This window comes from Haliotis rubra, unplaced genomic scaffold, assembly GCF_003918875.1.
Source record: "Haliotis rubra isolate DU_JTF1 unplaced genomic scaffold, ASM391887v1 Scf44, whole genome shotgun sequence".
Classification (NCBI taxonomy): Eukaryota; Metazoa; Mollusca; class Gastropoda; order Lepetellida; family Haliotidae; genus Haliotis; species Haliotis rubra.
The window spans coordinates 538,968-566,314 of NW_025767124.1; the positions used below are offsets into that span (position 1 = coordinate 538,968).

A 27,347-nucleotide genomic window follows, 5' to 3' on the forward strand; every position below is an offset into this window, starting at 1 on the left:
ATGGTTTATGGAGCTTTTAGCTACAGACTATTGCTGGGTTAAAAAATCCTTGTATTACATTTAAACTTGTATTGAGGGCACAGTTAACAATGCCTAAATGTACCATTTATTATCATATTTTGTCACATTTTTTTATATATAACCAGTGATAAGTATGGGAATGGGGATTCAAGAGTAAAAAGGAGTAGTATTAATTTAAATGATAGGAAGGGGGAAAGCAACATTCACCAAGGTTAAAGTTAGATCAAAGTAAGTCTTCTTATTTGTGCATTTTTAGATTCCAAAAGGCACATCTACACATCTTCAGGGGAGTGCCCTATGCCACACTTGAAAAAAATGTATACTTCCATCCCTGCCTTGGGTAGATCAAAAATATAATGTAATCATATTTGTATATTTGAATCTTTTTTGTTTTCCCTGAAGAACAGTGTGTGGGTTTGTCTGTGATTTGCAGGAAAGTACTAAAATAGATAGAAGTTCCTCATCCGGATAACCTCTTCCTTTACCCATGACATTTCCTGTAAATGCTCTCTTAAAATGATAACAGATTATTCCAATTAGATAAGCATTTGTATTTTGCCCTTTTTTTTCAACAATTGTTTTTTTATTATTTTCCCATCAACCCATCAATCTTGATACATAAACCAGTTTAAAAGAGTTGCCTTATGCTTTCATGTCATCTAATTCAGGGAGAAGGGATTAGCCCTGTGGTTCATGTGTTTACTTGCTTTGGTGCCTCTAGTGCATTTCCAAATTTGTTAGAACTGGAGATGTGGAGATATCATTGCCAGAATATTCTGATTCTGATCTATGTATGGCATTATTGGTGCAAAAGACTATATGTCAAATTTTCAGTCATTTTAGAAGTTTGTATACCTCATGCACCAGGAATAAGAATTCCGTATGTGGGTTGAGCTTTATACTGTGAAACAGTTTGGTAAAAATTGTTGTATTCAGAACATCCATATTATTACATGATTCGTTCATGCCAAGAGTACACAGATGGTTGTTTAAAGGTAGAAGGAATTTGGTATGCAGAGTTGCATCCCTTTGATGGGCCAGTAACCAATGATTCTGGTGTGCCCTGATCAAGTTAGTCAGCACAATAACCCATGTTAATGGGTTTCATCATAGTAGCAAACTTTTAAGACATGCATCTTTTCAGAGTTTCCTACGTGGGCTATGAAATACTGCTGAAAGTGTCTTTTAACCAGATATACTCAGCATTACAAAAGTTGGGATAATATCGCTGGAAATGGTGCTGTTCTGATCAACAGGGTTTGACTTTATGAGAACCTCTATGCTTTTGGCATGGTATTCCATATACGTTTTTATGCTAGACTGCTGTACAATTGCAAGTTAGCTCAACCCTCACTGAGAATGTCAATTCCTGTGCTTGAACTCAATACCTCTGCTAGTTTAATTTATTGTTTTGGCATTGAGAGTATACCTTACTTCAAGCAGAAGGTATACCATATTATGTTTACTTTCAGTTATGTTTAGATATTTGTTTTCATATTAGTGTATTTTATTGTGTGTGTGTACACACACACACACACACACACACACACACACACTCTCTCTCTCTCTCTCTCTCTCTCTCTCTCTCACACATGCGCATATATGTGATGATAGGAATCTTGATTCACTGTGCAGAGTTGTCTCCCTTGGGAACTCCAGAAACCTATGGTTCTGGGTTTGAATCCTGGTCCACCCTGATTATGTTTCTAGGTTTGTCAACAGTATACCTGTGCTCATGGGTCTCAGCAAAGTGATAAATGACCAAGACCAGAGACCACGACCTACATTACAAATGAAAAGACCTACATTATTAATGAATACTCTTAATACACCAGGAATAACAAATTCTGTACGTGGGTTGAGCTTTATTCTGTGAAACATTGTCCAAATGATTGTCTTCAGAACATCCTTATTATTACATGATTCGTTCATCCCAAGAGGGCACAGGTGGCCTGGTGATCTAAGGTGCAAAGGAATTCGCTATGCAGAGTTGAGTCCCTTTGATGAAACTCTGCAAATGTGTCCAGTTTTAGGTTAGACAAGTTGAAATGATAACACGAATTGGGGGGTTCTTGTAAGCATTAATTCCATGCTCAGTACACTGTTCTGTGTAATTATTCACGTTTTGACATGTTTCAGTGATATCTTTAGCATCTCATACCTTATATATGTGGCTGCTTTGATGTATTTTATCATCACTTTATCTTGTGCTGTGATGAGACATGTATGAGAAGGCTAATTATGTGTAATGCTACTTACAGCCTTTTTGTTTATTAGGGGTGACTATTGAGGGGGAAACAACTATTGCGATAGCGATAGTCTATTGTGACCCACTATTGCAATAGTTTTTTCCTCCTTGAATTGTCTCATATGAAGTCAGTTTCAGTCGCTTTTAATCAGTGACAAGAAACCTGAAACCCAGATCAAGTAAACAGTTAAAACATAAACTCAATGAAGCTGCAAGTCTGCACCCAAACATCCTGTATTTTGTGCTGCGCATTTATCAACGGAAGTCAATTACTAAACTATCGATAGTCACACATACTATCGATGCATCGATAGTGTTTTGTTTCTGAGTTAAACACAACTCACTCACTCATACAGTGAGGTAATACAGGACAATAATATTGCTTAATTATCAGTTGAATGCTGCAAACCTGCTGTTACTTAAGCTATCGATTAATTGCTATCGGAGACTCAACAATTGCAATGCCGATAGTTCAATGCATTGTTACAGCCCTATTGCTTATCCTACTCTAAACCTACTGATTCACTTGTGCAGGTCCCAGTTTGAAATTAAGCTGTTTTGTCTAACATTTACACAAAATTTGTTGATAACAATGTTTTATTTTTGTAAATATTTCTTTGTACAAAACGGAATGTTTTTGTTTGCATTGTGAACAGTGGTGCTATACTTCCTATAACACATATACCAATCAAAAGAAGGAATGTGTGATTCTTTCAAATGAGGTGAGGTGAGGTGAAATGAAATGGGTTTGACGTCGTACTTGAGAATATTTTGCTCATATGACGACGTGCATGCGTGTGTATGTGTATGTGCGGCTGCTTGTACTAGCCCAGACTTAAGCTGTTTTTTTATAGTGCTAGCCCACTGAGATACCATGCCACAGTGAAGCATGAATACCCCACTCAGACACATTATACTGACTCCGAGCCGACCAGTCCTTGTTGTACCCATTAATGCCGAGCGCCAGGCAGGGACCAACAAATACCATATTTTAACGTCTTTTGGTATGACGCGGTCGGGGATCAAACCCGCGACCTTCCGCTCTCCGGGCGGACGCTCTAACCACTACACCACGGAGGCGGTCCTTTCAAATGACTATATAGAGGATATTATATGAGTGCCCATGTCATACTGTGTTTACAACACGAGTGCCTAAATGTTGGTATTTCCCAAGCGAGAGGGAGGGATATACCGATATTTAGGCAAGAATTTCGTAAACATAGTATGATATTGGCACGAATTTAATATTCTGTTTATTACCGAAGTCATCAAATTGAGGAAAATAAACCTAAATCTGCTTTCAAAACATAGGCTGGCTACCTGCTGTCGTCGTATGTAGAACAGAAGAAACGTGACGTCATAGCATTGTTCATGACGTCACGTCACCATGACAAAGCGATAGTTTGCCCTAGGGCACCGTATGAAAAATATGAACTCCGATATTTTCGCCCTCATAGGTAATAACTTTGATTATGCCATGGCATGCCAGATTAACTATAGTAAGTGTGGCCTTTAACTTCACGTGAGTAGTATGTGTGGATAATAGGAAGCAAGAGAAATGAATGACACTGTCAGTTATGTTCAGTTGTGACTGTAGTTATATATATATCTTAGAAGGCTTTGTGATTGTAATTGTTGTTGAGTTTCTGCTCAGTGTTGACTAACAAATATTTGTTCTGTAATGCAGTTAAGAAGTGTTATTTTTGTCATTAATTGAGAAATGTATTTTATACAGGTTGATATCTATTTTCAGTGAATGTGTTCAAAATATCGTGCATAATTCAGGCCATCATGTGCTGTTATATGTTGCTTTTTTCATGGAAACGTTGATTTAATGGCCTTTTCAATCACTTCCTGGTTCAAAATGTGGTATTGCTGAAACAATCATTAGGCCACAATATCTCAATTTCCCGACAAAATTTCTGGGGGTAAATCTTCATAATTTGTTGTTTGATAGTTAACTTTCATCTATCAAAATCTCTGTTTTCTGCAAATATTTGTATGTGTATTTTTTGCTCAAATTTGTGTTATTTTTTTTATTACCCTTGTTGCAAGTTTTACAAGGTCAGAGAAAATCTGTGACACACAACTTTGGTGCATATCCTGTTATGACTTCTCACAACACACATACAGTGAGGTGATACAGGACAATAATACTGTATTGCTAATTATCGGTTGAATGCTGCAAACCTGCTGTTGCTTAAGCTACAGTCAGCTGCTACTGCTATGGCCTGTCTTTAATGGATGTGTAATACATGATTTATAAATAGTGTCTATTGAATTCCTGTATCTATATTTTCCTTGTTGCAAACTGTTTTTGTAACCAGATGCTCAATTTGTCAATCTTTCATTCCTGGCAATGTTACATATTAACTTTGTTGCAATTATGGAATATGTGTCATATGAGTATGAAAATCCTTCCCCCTTTCTGTAGCATGTACATTTGGTGCAGAGATATGTACATTGATTTGTCCCAGTTTCACCATGTTTGACAACACAGCAATGCACTTCACTTCAGTATATCATATTTGCTTTTGTATTTACTCCCATTTTGATGCAATGCTTGCCACGTCAGGTACCCTCAATAAACTATATTCACAAGGAACAGATTTGCAGCGTTGTTGCTCTTACACAAGTGAGAATGTTTTATGTTGGTTGTAAATGTTATTCTAACCTGTGGAAATGCTGTGTTAGGAGAGGTCCCAAGCTTACTGTTGTGCATGAGACATTTTGCGGCCAGGATCTGTTGACTGTATGTATCCATATCTTGTTTGATTGTTTAGTTTAACGCCACACTCAGCTGTATTCCAGCTATATGGCGTAGATCGATGCCCATGCTGTTGATCACTGGACTGTCTGGTCCAGACTTGATTATTTACAGACCTCCGCCATATAGCTGGAATATTGTGGAGTGTGGCGTAAAACTAAACTCACTCACTCACTATATGGCGGTGGTCTGTAAATAATCAAGTTCGGACCAGACAATCCAGTGATCAACTACATGAGCATTGAAGTATGCAATAGGGATACAATGACATGTATCGACCTAGTCAGACCACCTGATCCCATTAGTCAACTCTTAAAACAAGCAAGTAGAATCCACCTTATTTGTCATGCCTATGACTAGATAAGGAGAATACACAGTGCCTTTGTCTTTTTTCAGGAAGTTTCCCATTATAGAGGTAGTGCTATCTGTAAGAAACAGTGAATTGACCAAACTGTGCATTTCATTTTTTTTATCTTCAGTCGAAAGATTTGCCACAGTTGAACAGTAGTTTTCTGCCATGGCTAGTAAGTAAGGGAGAGAATTAACTGGAACAAGGGAGATAACTATCTGAGATTGTCATGTGAATTGACCGCCCTATTCAAGTACATAGGTAACCCTTTTGGCCCTACTGTTGTTGCACATGTAAATCTGTTACAAATTCATATTACGCACATCACAAACCCCAAAATACTTGGCATCACATTCTAGTGACTGATATGTGAACACCAACCCACATTGTAAGGAAACCTAACCACTGTGGAGTGCCAGGACTTTCATGTAAAACAGCTCACAATAAATCAGCATAAACAACTTTAAAACATTGACGCCACCAGATTCTTTCAGATTGCTGTTGATAATATGCTATGGCATCTTTAGAAGCATTATCCTGTTAGAAAGAGTCTCTGTTGGGGGAAATATTTTTACGTTTTGCTGAACAGGAAAGACTTGGCATGGTCGTAAGTGCACACATGTGTGTTGAACTCATCGTGTCTGGAAGGCAGTGCGGGTGTAGAGGACCTGAGTTTGGAATCCTGGTGACTTTGATACTTTTGTCAGTGATTTCTTCACTGCCAGCTGAATTGCTCGGATATTCTTAGGTATCTTAAACATGTTCAAAGAGGTAACAAGGACAACAAGCATTGTCACTAAGGTGACATAATCCCCCGTCGCAAATTATCAAATCAAACTTAAAAAATGAAAGTGAAGGTCGTAATTTAAGATGAAGTTAAATGTCAACAAAAACATGACCAGTCAACCTCTCTTGATATCTTGCTCTGTAGTTGTTCAAATGCACAAATATTTTCAAGACTCACTTTGACCTTGACATGAATGTCTTAGTGTATGAAATATGCAAAAATAGTAAAAAATTGCTTATTGAAAAAATAAAGGGAAGCCTAAAGAAAGAAAATCCAGTGCTTATTTATGTGAAAAAAATCAAGGGCCCTGCCTTGATGAAGCTTGATGTCTAATATGAAGAAAATCCAGTGAACGGTTCTTGAGGTATCTCGCTGGACAAGCTCAACATGCAGCTTAACATGCTAAAAACTTCAAAGTGTTGCCATGACCTTGAAAATTAGGTGAAGGTCACCAAAATCGACTGGGCCCTGCGCCTTCCCTAGATAAAGCTTGGTGTTGAATATGAAGAAAATCCAGTGAACGGTTCTTGAGATATCTCCCTGACAAGGGTAAAACGTTAAACTCCCCTTGTGACCTTGAAATGAAGGTCAAAACCTGACAGGGACCTTTCATTTACTTTAATGAACCTAGGTACCAAATATGAAAAGAATCCAGTCTACGGTTCTTAAGATATTCCAATTCGTACGGACGGGCGGACGGAACCTAATACTATATCCCCACGCTTCACGCTAAACGTGTGGCAGGGGTTAATGAGGTTCACTGGTGCCAGTCTATGCAGATCTTTAAAAACATAGACCAAACCTTTCAGTTCTATATGCTGATAAGATGCCAGTGCTGAGCCTTTGACACTGTGCATAAGCATGGGCTTCAAGAGATATTTTTGGCATGCGAGTCTTGAACGTTTCAGCTGCTGATGAGCTGGTCACTGCCACCATAGAGAAGTTGACTACCACAATCTAAGGAAGGATATGGTTGCTGCAGTTTCTCAATTTACTTGAATCTGAAACTGATGTTCCTTACATGGTCATAAAATGTACACAATATATGTAGATGTGGATCCGGGATTGAAAAAGAACTGGATGACTGTAAACACAAGCTAAAATGAGACCGTTCTTGAAGCACAAAAGAGCAACCAAGTGTTCTCATTTTTTACTTCCTTCCTATCCACTTCATCATATCAGCTACACAGTTTGACACATCTTGAAATGCATTTTCTATACACTCCCACCAATCTTTTAGAGAAGATATCCAGTCATCTGCATACAAATGGACACAAATCAGGAGATCATAATTAAATACCAACTAACATCTTTAAGCAGTGTGAAGGTAAAAACACCATAGAACTGATCCTTGAGGAACTCCACAGACAAGATCAAACTTTGGTCACCCTAGCAGCCATTGTGTCCAGACATGTATATGTTGATATTCTCTAAACATTGGTTATTTTAATCCCATTCTGTAACAGTATCCTCTGGGATAAAAAAGGTTTTCAACCTTGCCATCTCTTTATTCCCTTGTGTACTTGTTGGTCCCTGCCTGGCGCTCGGCATTAATGGGTACAATAAGGACTGGTCGGCTTGGAGTCAGTATAATGTGTCTGAGGGGTATTCATGCTTCACTGCGGCATGGTATCTCAGTGGGCTAGCACTATAAAACCAGCTTCAGTCTGGGTTAGTACAAGCAGCCGCACATACACATACACACGCATGCCCGTCGTCATATGAGCGAAATATTCTCAAGCACGACGTTAAACCCTATTTCAGCCCAGTTCAGCTCAGCTATATTCCCTTGTAACAAACCATTAGCAATTTAAATCCTGTTTCAAAGAATACATCAGCTAAAACAACACACAACAAAACACATCATTGATACATCAATATTTTACTTAATAAAATTCACTTCTGAATATTCAGTACTTCAGTAACAATGATTCAGTCAACACTTTAGTAAGTGAAATTAAAAGTATCATATTGAGATGTTTCTAAACCCTAACAAATGTTTCAGAAAATGGGCTCATACAATGTAAAGTTGCTTTGAAGATTATTTCTAAGTTTCCAGAATCTGTATTTGTTATTGATTCAAGAGACATGAAACCAATATGGAAAACTACTTAGAAAGTATGGTCCCTCACTGAATGTGAAAGATGTCCAGAAACACCCCTTGGTGATGGCCTGTACATTACATATAAATGCCACAGATGAAAATGGTAATGTATGTTGACATCAACAGGAACTTGCACATAGGTCTGCTGACAGATAGGTGCAGTTTCCGATGTAGTTATGTGTCTTAACTTGTTTTCATTTGATATATGAAAACAAATGCAAAGTATGTTGGCTGAATATTTTGTCCTGCCCTGTGAGCCACAGAAAACAATGCAGCTCAGACTGTGAACCAGTTGCTAAGCCTTTGCAAACATCCATCATTCCATTAACCAACTGGCCAGTGCCATTTCCAGATCACTGTCCATAACAGACATGTTACGCAAGACAGGCTCCTTCCCCAAACATGAGCATTTCCAAATATCTGCCACCCAAACAATCGTATCCATCATCAAATTAAAATATTTATCTGTTGTTAAATCCCCCACCCCTTCCTCCCCTAAATCCACCTCCACCCCGACCCTGAAGCCGCCACCCCTCTGAAGCCCCCACCTCCTCTGAATCCCCCACCCCCACGTCCTCCGCCACCTCGACCACCACGGAAACCTCCACCTCGACCACCTGTAACATATAAATACATCATATAGATATGTGTACGAAGCATCAATGAGTGAGTGAGTGGGTTTAGTTTTACGCAGCACTCAGCAATATTCCAGCTAAATGGCAGCGGTCTGTAAATAATCGAGTCTGGACCAGACATTCCAGTGATCAACAGCATGAACATCGATCTGCACAATTGGGAACCGATGACATATGTCAACCAAGTCAGCGAGCTTGACTACTCAATCACGTTAGTCGCCTCTTACGACAAGCTTGGGTTACTGAAGGCCAATATTCTAACCCGGACCATCACGGGTCATGAAGCATCAATGAACAGATGCCTCTTTCTCATTCTAAGGAGGTAGTTTGTGTGCTTTCCACTGCAATAGACACACATATCAACTATCCCTGTTAAATGGTTAAGCATATATAGATACACTGTAGACTAATGCTTAGTCTCTGAACATATTAAATTTTGACAAAACCAAATATTTCCTTTGAAATTGAAAAGGACTGACTGACTGACTGAGTTTAGTTTTACGCCGCTTTTAGCAATATTCCAGCAATATCACGGCGGGGGACACCAGAAATGGGCTTAACACATTGTGCCCATGTGGGGAATCGAACCTGGGTCTTCGGCGTGACGAGCCAACGCTTTAACCACTAGGCTACCCCACCACCCCAAATTGAAAAGGAGCCTAAATGAGAGGGGGATTCAGAACTGGAGGAAATCTATTCTTGCTTCATTTTGGGCTTTAGCAGTGCAGAAAGAGAAGGGTGGAAGGGAAAATAATGTGGTTCAGGGACTGTGAGTCTAGGATACTCTGCTGTAATATACCAAAACAAAGTAACATCATAGTTCAGACAGTGTCGCAGTGCTAATATCATTCATGTTTGCTAAAAGAAAGACAAACTTGGCTACATTGCTTCAATGACTAATAGATGATACATGATACTAAGGGAGATAACTTATCCACCATACCTCGTCCTCCTCTACCCCCACGGTCTTTCCCTGCCCCCCTCTGTCCTGCTGGTCGGGGGAGAAAACGCTGGAGAGGTAACAGTTTAGCTGGATCTATAAACACCTAAAATGCAAACAGATTCGCGGTCTTAATTCTGGAAAAAACATAATTTTCACTTGCACTCTACTCAGTGACAAGGGTTTTACTGTGTAGTTACTGAGAACAAATAAAGTCAAGAATGGGTGCAACAAATTATTCAATCTTAGAGAATCAAACTGATATACAACATGCAATGAATAGTAACATGAATGTGATAGAAGAAAGTCAATTTTTTATAGAAATCACCAAGACTTTAAGCTTATCTTGATACGGTGATGCATCATTAAACAAAATCTAAAATGAAAACAAAGAACCTGTGTTTGTGTGGTTTGATCAAACAGATAAGCTTACCTTTGTTGCTTTTGAAAATGAGCTTGCTTTCATGTCACTGGACAGTTTAACAGAGAAATACTAAAAAAGTTAAGGAGTGAATAAGTAAGCCACGTTTAGAAATATTCCAGAAATATTACAGCGAGAGGCAAAAGAAATGGGCTTCAAACACTGTACCCATGTGGGGAATGGAACCATGGTCTTTAGTGTGACAAGCAATTGCTTTAACAACTAGACTACCCCCATCACCTGATAAAATTTAGGATGAAACTAAAGAGTTTATGCAGAAATTATACAAGTCCAGAAAGTTTGCAACTGATTTTGATTCAAGGCTTAATATTATTCTGTCACTTGTGCTATAGTTTTTTCAGGACTAATAGAAATTTGTAAGGGTTTTGCTATATTCTTATATGCATTAAATTAAGGACCCGGAGATATTTTCAGCCGTAATTGTGACCGATGTGGTATAATGATATGCTAGTTTCCAAACATATTACCTGTCTATCATAAATTCACTAAGTTTGTCAACCACAGGAAACAAAAACCTGCAAGCCACTTTGTGTCAGCAGTGGTCAGAGCTTATGAACCCTCTAATCTAAGCAATTGGACAAGTGCAAACCCTGACCTACACAGGGTTTCTGCAAGGTGAGTGAGAATGTTTTTTTAAAGCTTTTTCAGAAATATTCAAGCAATATTAACATGGGAATACCAAAAATGGGATTCACACATTTAACCCATGTGGGAAATTGAACCTGGGTCTTCATCATTACAAGCGATAGCTATAATCACTAGGCTAGGTATCAATTAGGCTCAGTTCACAGAAGGAGGTGATCCTTAAGTAGTGAAATGTCCCCACAACATCAAAACCTGTCATTCTAAATCAGAAAAATACTCTTCAGTAAATAGTAAAACACACACTTAACTCACACAAGTCTTTCATGCATAATCAAACAATCACAATACCCTTTACTTTCTCACTGTAAATCGTGACTTTTCCTATAGTAAACCTGCTCACCGCTTTCATTTTGTTTCTAAGCTAACAAGGTTAATTACAACTGAATACCTGAACGCATTTCAAAATTAAAATCCTTAATCTTTATACCATCAATATTTGAAAGGATACAAAGTCCTTAATGGAACCAAATATTTCATCCACTTTTCCAACTTGTTGCTTATTTTCCAAGTAGATTGGAGCGTTGAAGTAAGGGATCTTCTCATTGGTTCCTCTGCAAACAAGATCATCTTCACAGGGATGGGTGAAGACGCCCATTTCTGAAATACAGAAATGATCATGAAATTATGTCCAACAATCATCGAGAATATTTTGGTCATTTGTTAAGTTGTGATGTAATCATCTGCCAGCTAAACACTGTGTGGCATCCTTGATTATCCAGTGGTTTGTTATCCCCATTTTATTATGATAAATGTTCTGGATGCAAGTGTGTGTATGTGTGTGCATGTTTGTGTACTGTAACTTGTCAACAACCACAATCATCACTATTCAACCTATATGACAGTGGACTGCTGCAGACAATTTGGTACACACAGTTTAGTGAGTGATACTGTGAGCAGCAATGCTTTTCTTTGGGGTATGCATCAACCATTGCCCAAAGTCTGTACACTCAATAAAAATAAGTTTTCTCTTTGACAATTTAGTGTGCGTGGTCCAACTGGATTCTTTTTCTAAATTATCAGCAAAGTTTCAGTAGGACAGTTAGTAAAATAATTTGTTAAAGACATCAACTTACCCATAACCTCTTCAGGTGGGCCATAATCTTGCCAGCCACCACCACCACCACGTCCACCTCGACCTGAACAGAAAAATGGGATAAACAATCTGTAGATATAGTGTTTCGTTTAAAGACAGTGGTCCCTTATTCCATTATTAACAGGAGACAGATGTTACCCATGTTAAACCTTTCTGAATCCAATATCTGAAAGTACAATCAACCTGGCCATGTTGACAGAGATCTAGGATTTCTGCGAAAAGACTTACCCCTGAAGCCTCCCCCTCCTCCTCTTCCTCGAAAGCCTCCTCCCCTGTCACCACCACCACGGTAGCCACCTCCTCCCCCACGGAAACCACCTCCTCTACCTCCCCCTCTTCCACCACCAGGGAAGCCCATGTTTCACAGATTACCTGAAAACAAATTGAAAAAGTGTCTGAATGAAATAAACATATTCCAGTGGATCACTGGATGACTGTTTTATTTTTGCTTGACTTTCTATTGATATTGGGATGAAACAAAGCAATATTGGATCTGAACCACAGAACTTCTCATCCAAGCTGGACATGTTCACATTGTACACATAAGGACAAAGACGCATGATGACATGGTAAAGATGTCAGTCCATGCCCTGCTACAGATTAATGAATCTGTAAGGCTTTCGACTGAATTTTCCAAATGAAAGTTATATTGAAACCTGCAAGTACAGTTCACTGTGTAGCATGTAACATCTTCAAAACATACGGCTTAAGCATTAACATGAGAAGACCAGGGAGCCATTCCTCCCAAATATTCTTCAAAAAAAAGGATTGCGTACATAATTTTATCTAATTGTTCGTCACCCAATGGTACCAATTAACGACTTTGCGAATTTACAGAGTTTATCTGAGCATATTTTAGTTGGCTGTGTAAGGGTATGTTGCCCGTTGCCCTCTCCCCTTAGCACTTAGAATAAAGAAGTGCCAAACAAATGCTACGTAACGTCTCTGAGAAGAGTGTAAAAGATCAATTCGTCCTGTGCCCCAAAACATCAAATAACTACCATACGGAACATATGTCTGATGCCAGATCAACGTTCAACTTGTTGCTCATTACAAAAGAAAGAACACTTACAATGTGTATTACTAAATACCAAAGTTGATACGAGTTATGTGTGCTTTAATAACCATACTCACTATAAAGTTGTTTTGTTTTCGCACGTGGTTCCAGCTTACATTGTGCGCAGGACTCGCCCGGGTAACAATATGTCGTAAAAACACCAGAATTTGGAGTAAGAACCAGTTTACTATATTTAAATACAAATATGTCGTTCAAGTGTATGCGTTCTGAGGCAAATATGTGCTTAACATCACTCGCAAAAAGTAGTTTTAACCACTAACTTTTGAACGACATGCCGGAAGCCGACTCATTATAACCGGCGTTGACCTAACGTTCGAGTTGGAGATAAATACAACTGTTTTTGAAATACGAATTGTTGGTTATAACACGTACTGTCGACTGGAATTTCGATATAATAATGCCTAGAGACAGCAGGTATTGTTGATAGCTTGAATTATAAGCATTTGTTCGACAAACTGTTGTCCAAACGAGCACCTGTTTCGTGTCCCATAAATTCGTGGTATAGGTTCTGGTTTTGTTCGCGTAGTTTTTTTGTAGTCTACTGGTTTTTTTGCATACAATTCATGCTATAGCACGTACACAAAATAATAAAATAAACCAACTTTACAAGTATGGCCTACGAGACACTAACAATCATGTATTTAAAATCATGAATAGGATAAATTAGGACATATTATACCAGCACAATGGTTGATGTTAATTTGAGTTAAGAAACACACACACACATTCACGTACACCAAATTACTTATACAATTATGCACACACACTATACACAAACATATACACACAGGCACACTCAAAACGTGCATACTTTTACAATCTTAATCACATACACTACATCATATTTACTGTCTAAATTGGCATTGCTTGCTGCGTACATACAGTTAGAAGTATTGATAGATTATTCTACATTTACTAAATATTCACTTGTGATGCTAATCACTGTTAAAGATGCTGTAGAAAAACAGTGAAAAGGGGTATCCACGTCTTTGATTAAACATATTAAAAGGAAACATAAAAAACCAAAGCATTGAAATATGGAGTGGTTGTTTCTTTGCTGAATATGTGTGAACCCCATTTCTGGTGGTAGTATTATCCCTTAATCCTTTGATTGAAGTTGTTTGCAACTCAACTGGCCATTCCTCTCTTGCTGCGATGTCACATGCATGTTACCTTACATGGTCTACATTCACAACATCAAACTTTTACAACCCAATTTTGGACTGAATTATTACCCAGACATGAGAAATGCCAAATGCGAACAACTGGTTGGTATTTATCCTTGACAGCCTCAGAGGCAGGGATGAACTTTATTGAGTCTAGGTAATCTGAGTGCTGACCAGTAGTTAATATTTGTAATGAAGTCATTCATTGAGCATCAAGTGAATATGGTGAATGACAACAAATACAGGAGTCAAGGGCTGATACAATAAAACATGGTTGACATGAGAGAGAAATAGCTGTTACACAATGTATGCAATTGTCCTGAAAAAGTCACATTGTTGCTGTTTGAATACATTATTTAACTTAATATTTGCCATTGCCAATATTACATCCTCATAAATGTTGTATACTGAAGCACATAATTGTACGTACAGATTTACACAGAGTATACAAATTTGCATGGTGAAAGATTTCACAAGTTGGCGTCCATTAATGGAAAGGTCCGTGGGTTCAGTCCGTTCAAATATAATAAATCATGGGGATTTGCCCTGGTTTTCAATGGGGCACGTCCAAAATGATTAGAAACCCAGTTTATTGGGTAGCTAATGCTAAATGGCATTTGGTGATTATGTGGGCTGATTAAAATGGTGACTGCTGGATGACTACTATTTGAGTTTTGTTTCCTTTTAAATGTCAGTTAGTTCTGTCTTCAAGGCCTAGTGTGCTTCTTTTTAATGGAAGTAGTGCACTTTTTCAGAATCCCATTAGGACAGGTAAAACGTAGATATGCATTTGTGTTAATGTTATCAGCCAACACTTTACCAGTGTTTGCATCAGGACCTGGGATGCTGTCACAGAAAATTAGTTCTCATTTACTATATGATTAGCATCCCTCTGTTTACCCAGAATGTCTAGTAGCCATTTTCTCCACAAAACTCAAAACGTGATAAACTGTTATCATAGAAATAGTGGCTGAAACAGTGAAAGTTTTCTCACTTCTTCCAGATCCTACAGGCGGAGATCCCGATCAAGGAGCTTATCCCGTGAGCGCAGCAGAAGAAAGAGAAGCAGGTCTCGCACCCCTTTAAGGTCAAGGGAAAGAGATCGATTAAGACGCTCACGGTCCCGAGATAGGGATCGAAAGAGATCTAGGAGCAGGTCGAGGGACCGTGACACAAAGAGAGATAGGAGAAAACGATCCCGGTCAAAAGAAAAGGATAGGAAGTAAGTCTATTCTACTGTAGCCTTTATTTATGTGTATTCATTAGATTAAACATGTTATTGGAATGGTAGACTAGCCAATTGGTTGTGAGTGAGTATGGTTTTATACTGCTTTTAGTAATATTCCAGCAATATCACAGCAGGGACACCAGAAATGGGCTTCACCCATGTGGGGAATCGATTGGAACCCAGGTCTTCAGTTTGACGAGAGAACGCTTTAATGAGTTTAATCAGTAGGCTACCCCACCACCCCCATTGGTTATGAAGATGATCGGGATTTGATCCCTTTTATGGTGTCCCCTCCATGATATTGCTGGAATATTGCTGAAAGGGACATAAGCATGATAAAACCAAACTTGATTTTCTTGTCTCTCTCCTGATTAGTTGACTCACCAAAAGTTTTACTGACCAAATCCTTACCTGAAATGAAGCCACTGGATTGCCGTAGGATTTTAGTCTTGAATTTGGTACTGCAAGAAGGGTGTTGGTTTTCAGACCTTAGATGTCATAAAGGCTGGTATGGAGAGATCAGTTCTGATAGATAGCTCAGTACTGTACCATTCAAATAGTGGTAGGCAAAACACAAGATCTTGAAGTGGACCTGGGCTTCTATTGGTAGCCAGTGTAGGGACATCAATACCGGTGTTATGTGGCATCTTTTTGGTGCACGACTCACAATACGAGCTTCCCAATTCTATACCCTCTGGAGTCTGTTCAGCAGTTCATGACTCAAACCATACAACAGACTGTTGCTGTAGTCAATGCGTGACATCACAAGTTGTTGGACTAGTGTCTTTGTGGCGTCTTTGGTAATAAGATGGCGGATATTACCAATGCTTCTCAGATGGAAGTAGCAGGTCTGGGACACTTGATTAACTTGGGCTTCCATTGACAAGGAAGAGTCAAAGATGACACCCAGATTTTTACTTTCTCGGCGAATGGTATGACTGAGTCTCCAACAGCCACTGACAAGATGAATCAACTGTTGAACGCGCTGTCTGGGTCCAACGAGTAAGGGTTCAGTTTTTCCATCATTCAGCTTTAATCTGTTTGATGCCATCCATGTTTTTGTTGATTTAGTGCAATCAGTAGTTCTTGCAAGTGCATCGACTGCTTCGCTTGCTTGTAATTCTTGATACAGCTGGGTGTTGTCAGCATATGCATGGTGGCCTATCCCATACTTCTTACAAGTGCTTTGATGCTTGCTTTCGAGCTGAGACTACTTGCTTTGTGTACAGCACAAACACATCGACTGGACCTAGTAATTCTTGCACAGATCCTTTGCTTGGGAACCCCACAGGGTAGCATGGTGATACTTCTCAGATTTAGTATCACCAATCATAACTGACTGACGTTTGTTGCTTAAACATGAGCTTATCCATGAAAGTGGTATTCCTGAGATGCCCACTTCTTGTCATAGCTGTGCTGTAAGTATACCATGGTGCACAGTATCAAAGGCTGCTGACAGATCGAGCAGGATAAGAGATCCAATGGAACCTTTGTCCACATAGCCCCGCAGATCATTCGTAACCCTGAGTATAGCACTTTCTGTGCTATGGTTCGAACGATAGGTGGACTGGAACTTGTTCATCAGGTTGTTCTCATAAAGATGCTTTGCCAGTTGAAGGTGAAATGCTGTCTCCAGAATCTTGGACATAGAGTTCAGGTTTGAGACTGGCCAGTAGTTTGCAAGGTATTGCACATCTAAAGTCTTCTTTACGATGTGTGGTCTTATCAGTGCCAGTTTATAGATATTTGGGAATGTACCAGTGGCTAGACTGACATTCATGATCCTTGTAAGGATATTGAAGGAATATTGCTGAAAACAGTGTGAATCCATACTCACTCGCTTGATTGAATCAAAATATGGACTTATGTGTGGAAAAGCTATTGATGTAACAGATGAAGCAGGAGATAGGACTTGGAAACAGAGCTTGATGGCTACCTTCAACATGTGGCAGCTTACTTAGTCAGTGGGTCGGTATTCGCCCCAATACAAACAGAGATAACATTCACTGGTGCATGAACATTTTGATAATTAGTTTGCATGTTTTATACAGACGAGAGAAGAAGTCCAAATCCAGATCCCCTGAAAAGAAAGCAAAGAGCCCATCCCCCAGTGCTGAAAAGGTTCTCCACAGAGAAGGAGAACTGAGGGTTAAAGATGAACCACTCAATAAGGTAAAAACAGATTAACTCTGTCATGTCTAAGTACATTCTACATGAAGACCATGCAGTGATCACTGTTTGCATGAGATGTTAGCCTCTGTTGTGTCATGGTAATGGCTAATCATCGGTCAGCTGATCATGGATGGAATCCAGTAGTTGGCCTGAATCTGGAACATCAACTCATCAGTTTCAATACTTTCTACAAATGTTTTCATCCTTGCACATAAAATTTATATCTTACTAAAATGTTCTACACAGCCTCATTAAACCTGGTTGTGAAGATTACATTTTACTTTATTTGTGAAAAAATATAAGCAATAACATTACTTATATAACCTGAGCTATAACCAGTGTGAACAACTATTTATCAACAGCCATTCAAATATTAGATTGCAATTTATGTCTAAAATTTCATTGTTACCATAGGTGGCGGTTATTAGTAATGGAAAGTTTTATGTAATTATTGATTATGTTAAGATTTGAATACTGTTAATCATAGAATTAATTGGAACTGGTGTCCGTTGCTTGCATTAATGAAGTTAAGCATTTTTATCTTGGCATGAATATGGATGGAAGCAATGCCATATATAACAAAACCCACAATAAAGATAATGCTTGATTCATAGCCCTTGAAAACTTCTATTGCAAAAAATAATTGAATTCTAAGTCTACCAACATGGTGTTATGTTGTTTTTCTGGCTGGTGTCTAAAGTTCAAATCTCATTGAAGTTCAAGTTCATTGCATTTTATTCATGATACAGTTTAGGCCAGGTCAGTTTTTTATTTACGGTATCTAGTTACCTTGAATGTAAGTGCTTGTCATATTTCCAGGAAGAGGAACAGAAACGCCTTGAGGTGGAGATGCAGAAACGACGTGAACGTATAGAGAAATGGCGAGCAGAGCGGAAGAAGAAACAGGAACTGTTGCCCATAAACATCACTCCCCCGATGAAGAAGTGGACCCTGGAGGATGACGATGAAGATGAAGATGAAGTGGTGCAGGAGAAAGATAAGGATGATGAGAATGAAGTTGACCCACTTGATGCCTTCATGCAGGTAGGGAAGACTCTACCAACTGTCATCTGTAGTATAGAACTAGTCTCTGGCACAGGTCTCCTTTCTTGTACAGGGAAAGCTTCACAAATTAGTAGATGTAGTGTAAGAAATTAAAATTGGCTTTCTACACTTCCAAGTAGGATGGCTGTCACGGGTGGCACAGTGTCAGTGGTGCCACAATTTGCAGTGCAGCATTGCATCTCTTAGGCACACCATGATTGTAAGTTCCACGTTTCTGTGTGACTTATGTTTCCAGGTTTGTCAGCACCGACAGTGCTTGTGGGTTTTGCCAAAATGGTAAATGTCCAAGACCTGCAGCACCTGTGGCTTTTCCCCACATTGAAGTTTCAGTGGCATGGTTATAATTACAGGCTTGAAACTTCCATTTGCATGATCCTTTGCAAATCCAACCACTGTAAATGTTGGTGACATATCACTTGAAGATACGTGGGATTATTGTGAAACAATGTTGCACATTTATTTGCAAATTATGCCATCCTGAAACTTCAGAAATTGTTGGATCATATAAGGTTGTTTGTGTTATAGTCATGGTCTTGAGTAATATTATCAGACTGGAGGAACACTGTATGCTAAGATTTGGGATGATTTTACTGACGTGCTTGACTGTCATCATTAAAATTGTGAGTCACCCTCCAAATAATTCTTATTTATTTTGATTTCAGTCTGTGACAGATGAGGTGAAATCTGCTCGTGATAAAGACAAGACCCATGACAAAGTTGACAACCAGGTGAGCTTATACAACATGTATGGAATGTACATGTACCGAAGTGTATGGAGACTTTAAGCTGGAGAATGTATAATAACTGCATTGGGGTAATAACTCAGATGGTCAGGGTCTGTATTAATCAGGTTGGGTAGCATAGTGGTTAAAGCAGTTGCCCGTCACCCTGAAGATCTGGGTTCGATTCTCCACATGGGTACAATGTGTTAAGCACATTTCTGCTGTTCCGAGCCACGATATTGCTGGAAAATTACTAAAAGCGGTGTAAAACAAAGTTCATTCACTGTATTAATTAAAACTTTGGCTAATCATGTTGGAACCTATGGCATTCAGAAAGGTGCCGATGGTCAGACCAAGGGGAGGTAACTCTGAAAAGAAATTGGGATCTGTAGTGTTCAGAAAGATTCTAATGGTGGCAGTTTAAAGGAGGTAACTCTGAAACAAATTGGGATATGCAAACCTTTATGATGGGAAAGGTGTAAATGGGCCCAGTTGCCTGAACACCTATTAAGCTTCTAATTAACTATTTGGGATCTGTATTAATCACGGGGAGGTAACTTTGAAGGTGAGTTTAGATCTGTATTATTCAGTGAAGTGCTGATTGTTTAAGCTGAAGGTATGCAACTCTGAAGAGTATTCTGGGTCTGTATATTTCAGAAAGGAACAAATGGTAACGGTGCCCAAGCAGCAGCTGCGACTGGCAAGGTGACGTTCATCACAGCTGTGGCCAAGAAGAAGGAAGACACCAGCAAGGAAAAAGGAGAAGTGATGGAGAGCAACATAGACGCCATGGAGGTATGATTGACTATTCTATTTTTTCTTCTGTGGAATGTCTATATTTTTCCAGAGAGTTGTGTAGAGTGGAGTCTAAAACATATGCAGCCAATGAGGTTTGACGATATTACTGATAGTATGCAACAAATATTTCCGTATTTCTGGTTTTAAGTTTTAATCTATTCCAATACATTTTTATAGTCGGGGGGATATAGTCGTCGCCTCGTCCATCTGTCCGTCCGTCCGTCCGTAATCATTTTGTTTCCGGTGCATAACTCAAAGACCGTTCGATATTTTTCAACAAAAATTGGTAGATATGTCAAACATAACCTAAGGTGGTGCCTTTTGCTATTTACAGATTATTGTCATTTTTATTTTTCTCGGTTTCCATGGAAACGTTTTGGACTTAGTTTTAAAGAGGGTGGGCTTCGTTTCCAGAGCATAACTCAAAAACCATTCAATATTTTTCAACAAAACTTAGTAGATATATCAAACAGAACCTTAAGTGGTGCCTTTTCCTATTTGCAGATTTTGGGCATTTTTATTTTTCCCGGTTTCCATGGAAACCATTCGGACTTAGTCCCAAAAGTGAGGGGTGGGCTTTGTTTCCGAAGCATCACTCAAGAACTGTTCAATATTTTTCAACAAAACTTGGTAGATATATCAAACAGATCCTAAAGTTGTGCCTTTTTCTATTTGCCGATTTTTGGCATTTTAATTTTTCCCAGTTTCCATGGAAACGATTCGGACTTAGTCCCAAAAGTGTGGGGTGGGCTTCATTTCCGAAGCACAACTCGAAAACTTCTCCAAATCTTTCAACAAAACTTGGTAGATATATCAAACAGATCCTAAAGTTGTGCCTTTTTCTATTTGCCGGCTTTTGGCATTTTTATTTTTCCCAGTTTCCATGGAAAGGATTCGGACCAATCTCAAAAGGGTGGGGTGGGCTTCGTTTCCATAGCACAACTCGAAAACTGTTCAATATCTTTCAACAAAACTTGGCAGATATATGAGACATATGTTGAAGTGGTGCCTTTTTCTATTTACAGGTTTTTGTCATTTATATTTTTCTTGGTTTCCATGGAAACGATTTCGGACTTAGTCTAAAAAAACATCAAGCTGGACTTTAAGTAACTGTCAGATGATTTGTTCTTTCAAATATGTGGGGGCTGGGGGGGATATGTCATCTTCTGATGACTCTTGTTTTAAGATGTTGGTATTGTATGTGGCAAAATACTGTGTGAAATCATCACTACTTACAGCTGGTACAAAAATCAGATTACAGCCGAGTTTGCCTTGAAATGGACCTTAGTTTTCAAAGAATCAAATAGTTTGTAATAAATGCCACAATTTGACATACATTAAGTCATAGGTGTAAATAATTTCAAATGAGAGGTATGAGAAACATTACTAAACCTGCACTGAATCCAACAATACTTATCTGACACAGCTGGACCAGTACCGTATATGACCGTCTATAAGCCGAATTTTGAGGACCAAAAAAAGCAGTCTGTAGAAGGGGGTCGTCTTATCCATGAGTTACGATTTCGTCAAACTTTTTTCCAGGGGTAAGAAAACAACATCGTATCACTTTGCGTGAACAAACAACAGAAGACGACTTTGTCAGTAGAGACGTCAAATTTGCAATTAAACATCACTAGACAAGATTATTTACCTTTTAAGTTATAAGTTGTTTTTGCTTGGCATTGTATTATTTGCAGGGATTAAGATTACCGTGCGTATTTGTCTCGTACACAAAGCCGGAAATAGAAATCAGCTGTGCACACGTTTCCCGGCGAACAAGTTCAAACATGCACAATAATATAACGGGACGAATTCTGACGCAGTCATCAGTATTATTTAACCCAAAAGTATTATTTAACCCAAAGAAATATATCCTAGCATTACATAAGTTTATTTACAGTTTTTATGTAAAATATATATAATCAACACTAAGGTTATACGGACCCTCATGAACGTGGTAAGCACATGGAATGGGGTAAAATACGGAAGCCACTTAAATTCACACATTTTTACCGATGTTACTGAAAACTCGCAGTCAATGGAAAACGAGGCGGTAATCAGTTCATGATTGTTGAATGGGGTAAAATAAGCAAGCCAGTTTGTTGCTACAATAAATATGATATTTAGAGAAGCAAAATATATTATGCATTTTCTGTCAACTACACTTCGTTTCGATCCGTGAGTAGACACAATATATATGACAGTGAATTCTTTGAATAATGTGGACCAAAGTTATAATTATTGGTAACTGTGTTTGTCGCGATTAGGACCCCATCGCGGGGGATCGACTTACCGTATATGGGGAGAACAGTGACACGGAATTTGATGGGTTTATGGCCGATGACTTGTGAAAATCTCAGAACTCTCTTGCAGAAATGTCAGTGTTTATTGTTAGTGGACTATTTTTCTTATTGTCATATATACATAGATGAAATATGGACACTTAAATAATATATTTTGAAACAAAAGTTGACTTCAGTTTTTATTTACCGATGGTACTTTTTCTCTTGGGTTCACATTTCCATACTCACCGATTTCACAAAATGGCGTCTCATTGTTGATGCAAGCAGTGATCGTGGGGATATAAAAAGGAACACAAACACATGTTGCCACAATACACCGGTAATCTTTATTATGTAATATTCTCACCAACACTTACGCTGTATATCCACTTTCTCGTAATGGTGTCTCGTCGTTCATGGAACATACTTACCAGGTACTCTGGTCTCTGTTGGCCGCGACCCATCGCGGGGGGGGCGGCCTATCCATGAGAGATATGATTTTGACACTGATTTTGAGGGTAAAGTTTGGGGGTCGGCTTATCCATGGGGTCGGCTTATAGACGGTCATATACGGTATATCGTCTCATAACCATACTGGGGATGCGTATATCGCTCAGTCATCTAAGGCCTCTCTGACCTTGGGTTCGGATCCCAGATTCAGTCTATATTTATAGGATTGTCAGCACCATTCACATGCTTGTTGGTTTCACAAACGTGGTGTACATCTGAGACCTGCACCACTTTGTTTTTTCATCCCCCGCTTCGCGCTAAACACACGGCGGGGGATATAGTATTAGGCTCCGTACGTCTTTACGTACGAATTGGAATATCTTAAGAACCTTTCACTAGATTCTTTTCATATTTGGTACCTAGGTTCATCACAGTATAAGAAAGGTCCAAGTCAGGTTTGGTGACCTTAACCTTCAGTTCAAGGTCACAAGGGGACTTTAACGTTTTACCTGCATGTTAAGCTATCTCAAGAACTGTTCCATGGATTTTCTTCATATTCAACACCAAGCTTTATCTAGGGAAGGAGCAGGGTCCAGTCGATTTTGGTGACCTTCACATAATTTTCAAGGTCATGGCGACACTTTAAAGATTTCAGCATGTTAACCTATCTCAAGAACTGTTTCCTGGATTTTCTTCATATTCAACACCAAGCTTTATCTAGGAAAGGTGCAGGGCCCAGTCGATTTTGGTGACCTTCACTTAATGTTCAAGGTCATGGCGACACTTTGAAGATTTCAGCATGTTAACCTGCATGTTAAGCTATCTCAAGAACTGTTCCATAGATTTTCTTCATATTCAACACCAAGCTTTATCTAGGGAAGGCGCAGGGCCCAGTCAAATTTGGTGACCTTCACTTAATTTTCAAGGTCACCCAGACACTTAAAGATTTCAGCATATTAACCTGCATGTTATGCTTGTCAGTGAGATACCTCAAGAACCATTCACTGGAGTTTCTTCATATTTGACACCAAGCTTCATCCAGGGAAGGCCCAGGGCCCAGTCAATTTTGGTGACCTTCACATAATTTTCAGGGTTACGACGACACTTAGATTTCAGCATGTTAACCTGAATTGTCAGCAAGATATTTCAAGAACGGTTCACTGGATTTTCTTCACAGACTTTCAAGACTTCCCTTGAATGTTTTTCAATAAGCAATTTCTTTATTACTATATTTGCATATTTCATACACTATGACATTCATGTCATGGTCAAAGTCAGTCTTGAAAATATGTGTGTGCTTGAACAACTAAAGAGCAAGATGTCAAGAGAGGTTGACTGGTCATGTTTTGTTGACATTTAACTTCATCTTAAACTTTCATTACTTTATAAGTTTGATTTGATAATTTGCGGCGGGGGATTATGTCGCCTTAGTGACAATGCTTGTTTCTTTCCACATCACGCTGCCGTCATGTAATATTATTGGGTGTCTTTTCAATGTGTTATTGAAGCCATATCGCCTACAACCCTAGTGAAGTGGACCGCCTTTGTGGTGTAGTGGTCAGAGCGTCTGCCCGGAGAGCGGAAGGTCGCGGGTTCAATCCCCTACCGCGTCATACCAAAAGACGTTAAAATATGGTACTTGTTGGTCCCTGCCTGGCTCTCGGCATTAATGGGTACAACAATGACTGGTCGGCTCGGAGTCAGTATAATGTGTCTGAGTGGGGTATCCATGCTTCACTGCGGCATGGTATCTCAGTGGGCTAGCACTATAAAACCAGCTTTAGTCTGGGCTAGTACAAGCAGCCGCACATACACGCATGCACGTCGTCATATGAGTGAAATATTCTCAAGCACGACGTTAAATCCAATTTCACCTCACCTCACCTCACCTCACCTCACCTCACCTCACCTCACCTCACCTCACCTCACCTCACCTCACCTCACCTCACCTCACCTCACCTCACCTCACCTCACCTCACCTCACCTCACCTCACCTCACCTAGTGAATTGTCTACTTATTTCTGATGATGCAGTATTTAATTCTTGTAGTATTCGTCAGAAGAGGAAGAGGAAGATCTGGACACAACAATGTCCAACATGGCCAGGAAAAGAAAGGTAAGATTCCATCAGTCTTATCCACTTCTTTGACTATTACTGTCGTAGGGTATTGATTTGCCAGTGTAGACAAAAGACTAACTTACCACTGAAGGTTTGTTTTGGAAGTGACGTCACCAGCTTCATCTTGCTTCTCAGTAAAATAACATCTCCCTCTTGACCACATGGGTACAACATGTGAAGCCCATAACTGGTGTCCCCTGCCATGATATTGCTGGAATATTGCTAAAAGTGGCGTAAAACTGAACTCACTCACTCACTCACTCACTTACTTTAGCTTGAAATCAGTGTTTAATCAAAACGATTCTTCTGAATGAGAATTTGTCATAGATCTACAATATCACAGCCTAATACAAGTCTCAATGTATTTGATCTTGTCAAAAGAATGAGAAAAAATGTTTTAAATTAATTTATGGCTGAAGAGGATGTCGCAAGAGAGGTTAAAGAAAACCATAATGGGTTCTAAGTCTTTAAGTTTGACTTCTGCATGAAAAAGGAAAGTGTCACTATGGAGAAGCACAAGCTTGATGCTAAAGGTTCTATTGTTGTCTGGGATTCCCACAATGTCTAATCAGGATGACAGTTACCTTTCCCAGAACAGCGATATCACGTATTAATTAGGTCTGCGCAATATAACCGGTTTACCGGTATTTACCGGTTCAGACATGAAAACGATACGTATTGCAATACGCTGGTTGAAAACCGGTATTTTGACTAGCATTCGGAAAACTTCATAACACTCGGAAATCTTCGGATATTTCCTTGTTTCATTTGTGCCAAATATTCTTCACATTTTTATTTTATCATGATTAAAAGTTGTTTTTAAAGCTTAATCAAGCATAGTGATTTTGTTGTGTTTTTGCTCTATAAATCAAGCATTAACTCGCTTATAAGTAGTTTTTTGTTTATAAATACTTCAGGCAATATATTGCAATACATATCGCAATACATGCTTTCGCATCGCAATATATTGCAATATGAAAATTCTGTGCAATACCCACCCCTAATATTAATCCATTGTGTTTTCATTTTGCAGGAGCTAACAGTAGTGGATCATGAGCGCATTTACTATGCCCCTTACAGGAAGAACTTCTACGTGGAAGTACCCGAGATAGCCAAGCTGACCCAAGAGGGTAAGTTTCTTCATTCAGTGTTCTTCTCCCACCAGTATGTAAGTCGATTGTTTGATTACCTCCACTGTCAGTTATATTCCAACTCTATTGTTGTAAATGGTCCAGTCAGGACCAGATGTTTTCCATCTGTGTTTATTGGATTAGGATGAAGGCAGTGTATGAAATAGGTCAAAAACACAGCCACACATCAGGGCTGGTAACTCCAAAATTTTACCAGCCCAAAATGGATTTAACCAGACCAGACACCAAGATATGTTGAATTTACTCAGATGTATGGAACCATTTTTACCAAACCATCAGGCTGGCTAACTCTAAATTTAGACCGTCCACTAGAAATCTCGGTTGGACGGGCCTTATTTCATACACTGATAAAGCACAATGTACCAAGTCACCAAGCCAGACCTCCCACTTAGTCTAACCTATAATCCCCACATAAGCTTAGTTGCAACCATGCTAAGATAATTTTAAGACTGACATGCTTTTTCCACAAAGTCACCCCAGCACTACAGTCATACCCTCATATCTGAGTACCATTGCTTCGATTGATTTGGAATCCATGCTTGTATGTGTGAGTTTAGAAAGAGGTATAATATGTATGGATATAGCATAGAATCCATGCTTGTATGTGTGAGTTTAGAAAGAGGTATAATATGTATGGATATAGCATAGAATCCATGCTTGTATGTGTGAGTTTAGAAAGAGGTATAATATGTATGGATATAGCATAGAATATTTGCAGTTATATGAGAAGACTTTGGGCTGGTGCTCCATTAAGTGCCAGACAAAGGAATTAGATAATGGCAGCTCCCTGATTTTAATATAGACCTACGTCAGACTCAGTACTGAAATCACTTTGTGGAATGGGGCCATGTCCATCAGAAGAGGAGTAAAACTGACAATTTACTTCCCAAGTTGGGAGAAATGTTGGACCAAGCACATAGATGAACTAGGGAAGACATTTTGTACATTCCTTTGAAAAGTGCCCTAGAATCAAAGTAAATCCTCTTTACATACAGTGTCTTTGTATAGTATTTTTCACTTTTTACCCGTTTTGTTGATTACAACAGAGATGATTTTATGGCATGAGGCCATCAGTATGTCTTGACA

General features: G+C 39.0%; 2 protein-coding genes across 2 annotated transcripts in view; one reads left to right on the forward strand and one right to left on the reverse strand.

The window, feature by feature from the left end:
- Nucleotides 1-8,038: 8,038 nt before the first annotated feature.
- Nucleotides 8,039-13,242, reverse strand: LOC124289358 (H/ACA ribonucleoprotein complex subunit 1-like). The gene is given in 8 exon segments (XM_046725976.1): nucleotides 8,039-8,792; nucleotides 8,794-8,893; nucleotides 9,855-9,957; nucleotides 10,285-10,344; nucleotides 11,387-11,535; nucleotides 12,012-12,068; nucleotides 12,269-12,403; nucleotides 13,166-13,242. Coding segments are annotated over 7 exon segments (645 nt in total). The 5' UTR covers nucleotides 12,390-12,403; nucleotides 13,166-13,242; the 3' UTR covers nucleotides 8,039-8,737.
- A 149-nt stretch (nucleotides 13,243-13,391) lies between these two features.
- Nucleotides 13,392-27,347, forward strand: part of LOC124289322 (probable ATP-dependent RNA helicase DDX46) — a 41,231-nt gene continuing 27,275 nt past the window's right edge. The window contains 8 exon segments of the mRNA XM_046725934.1: nucleotides 13,392-13,523; nucleotides 15,279-15,497; nucleotides 17,555-17,675; nucleotides 18,495-18,719; nucleotides 19,403-19,468; nucleotides 20,120-20,257; nucleotides 25,042-25,107; nucleotides 26,144-26,240. Coding sequence (XP_046581890.1) covers nucleotides 13,507-13,523; nucleotides 15,279-15,497; nucleotides 17,555-17,675; nucleotides 18,495-18,719; nucleotides 19,403-19,468; nucleotides 20,120-20,257; nucleotides 25,042-25,107; nucleotides 26,144-26,240 — 949 coding nt within the window. The 5' untranslated portion in view covers nucleotides 13,392-13,506.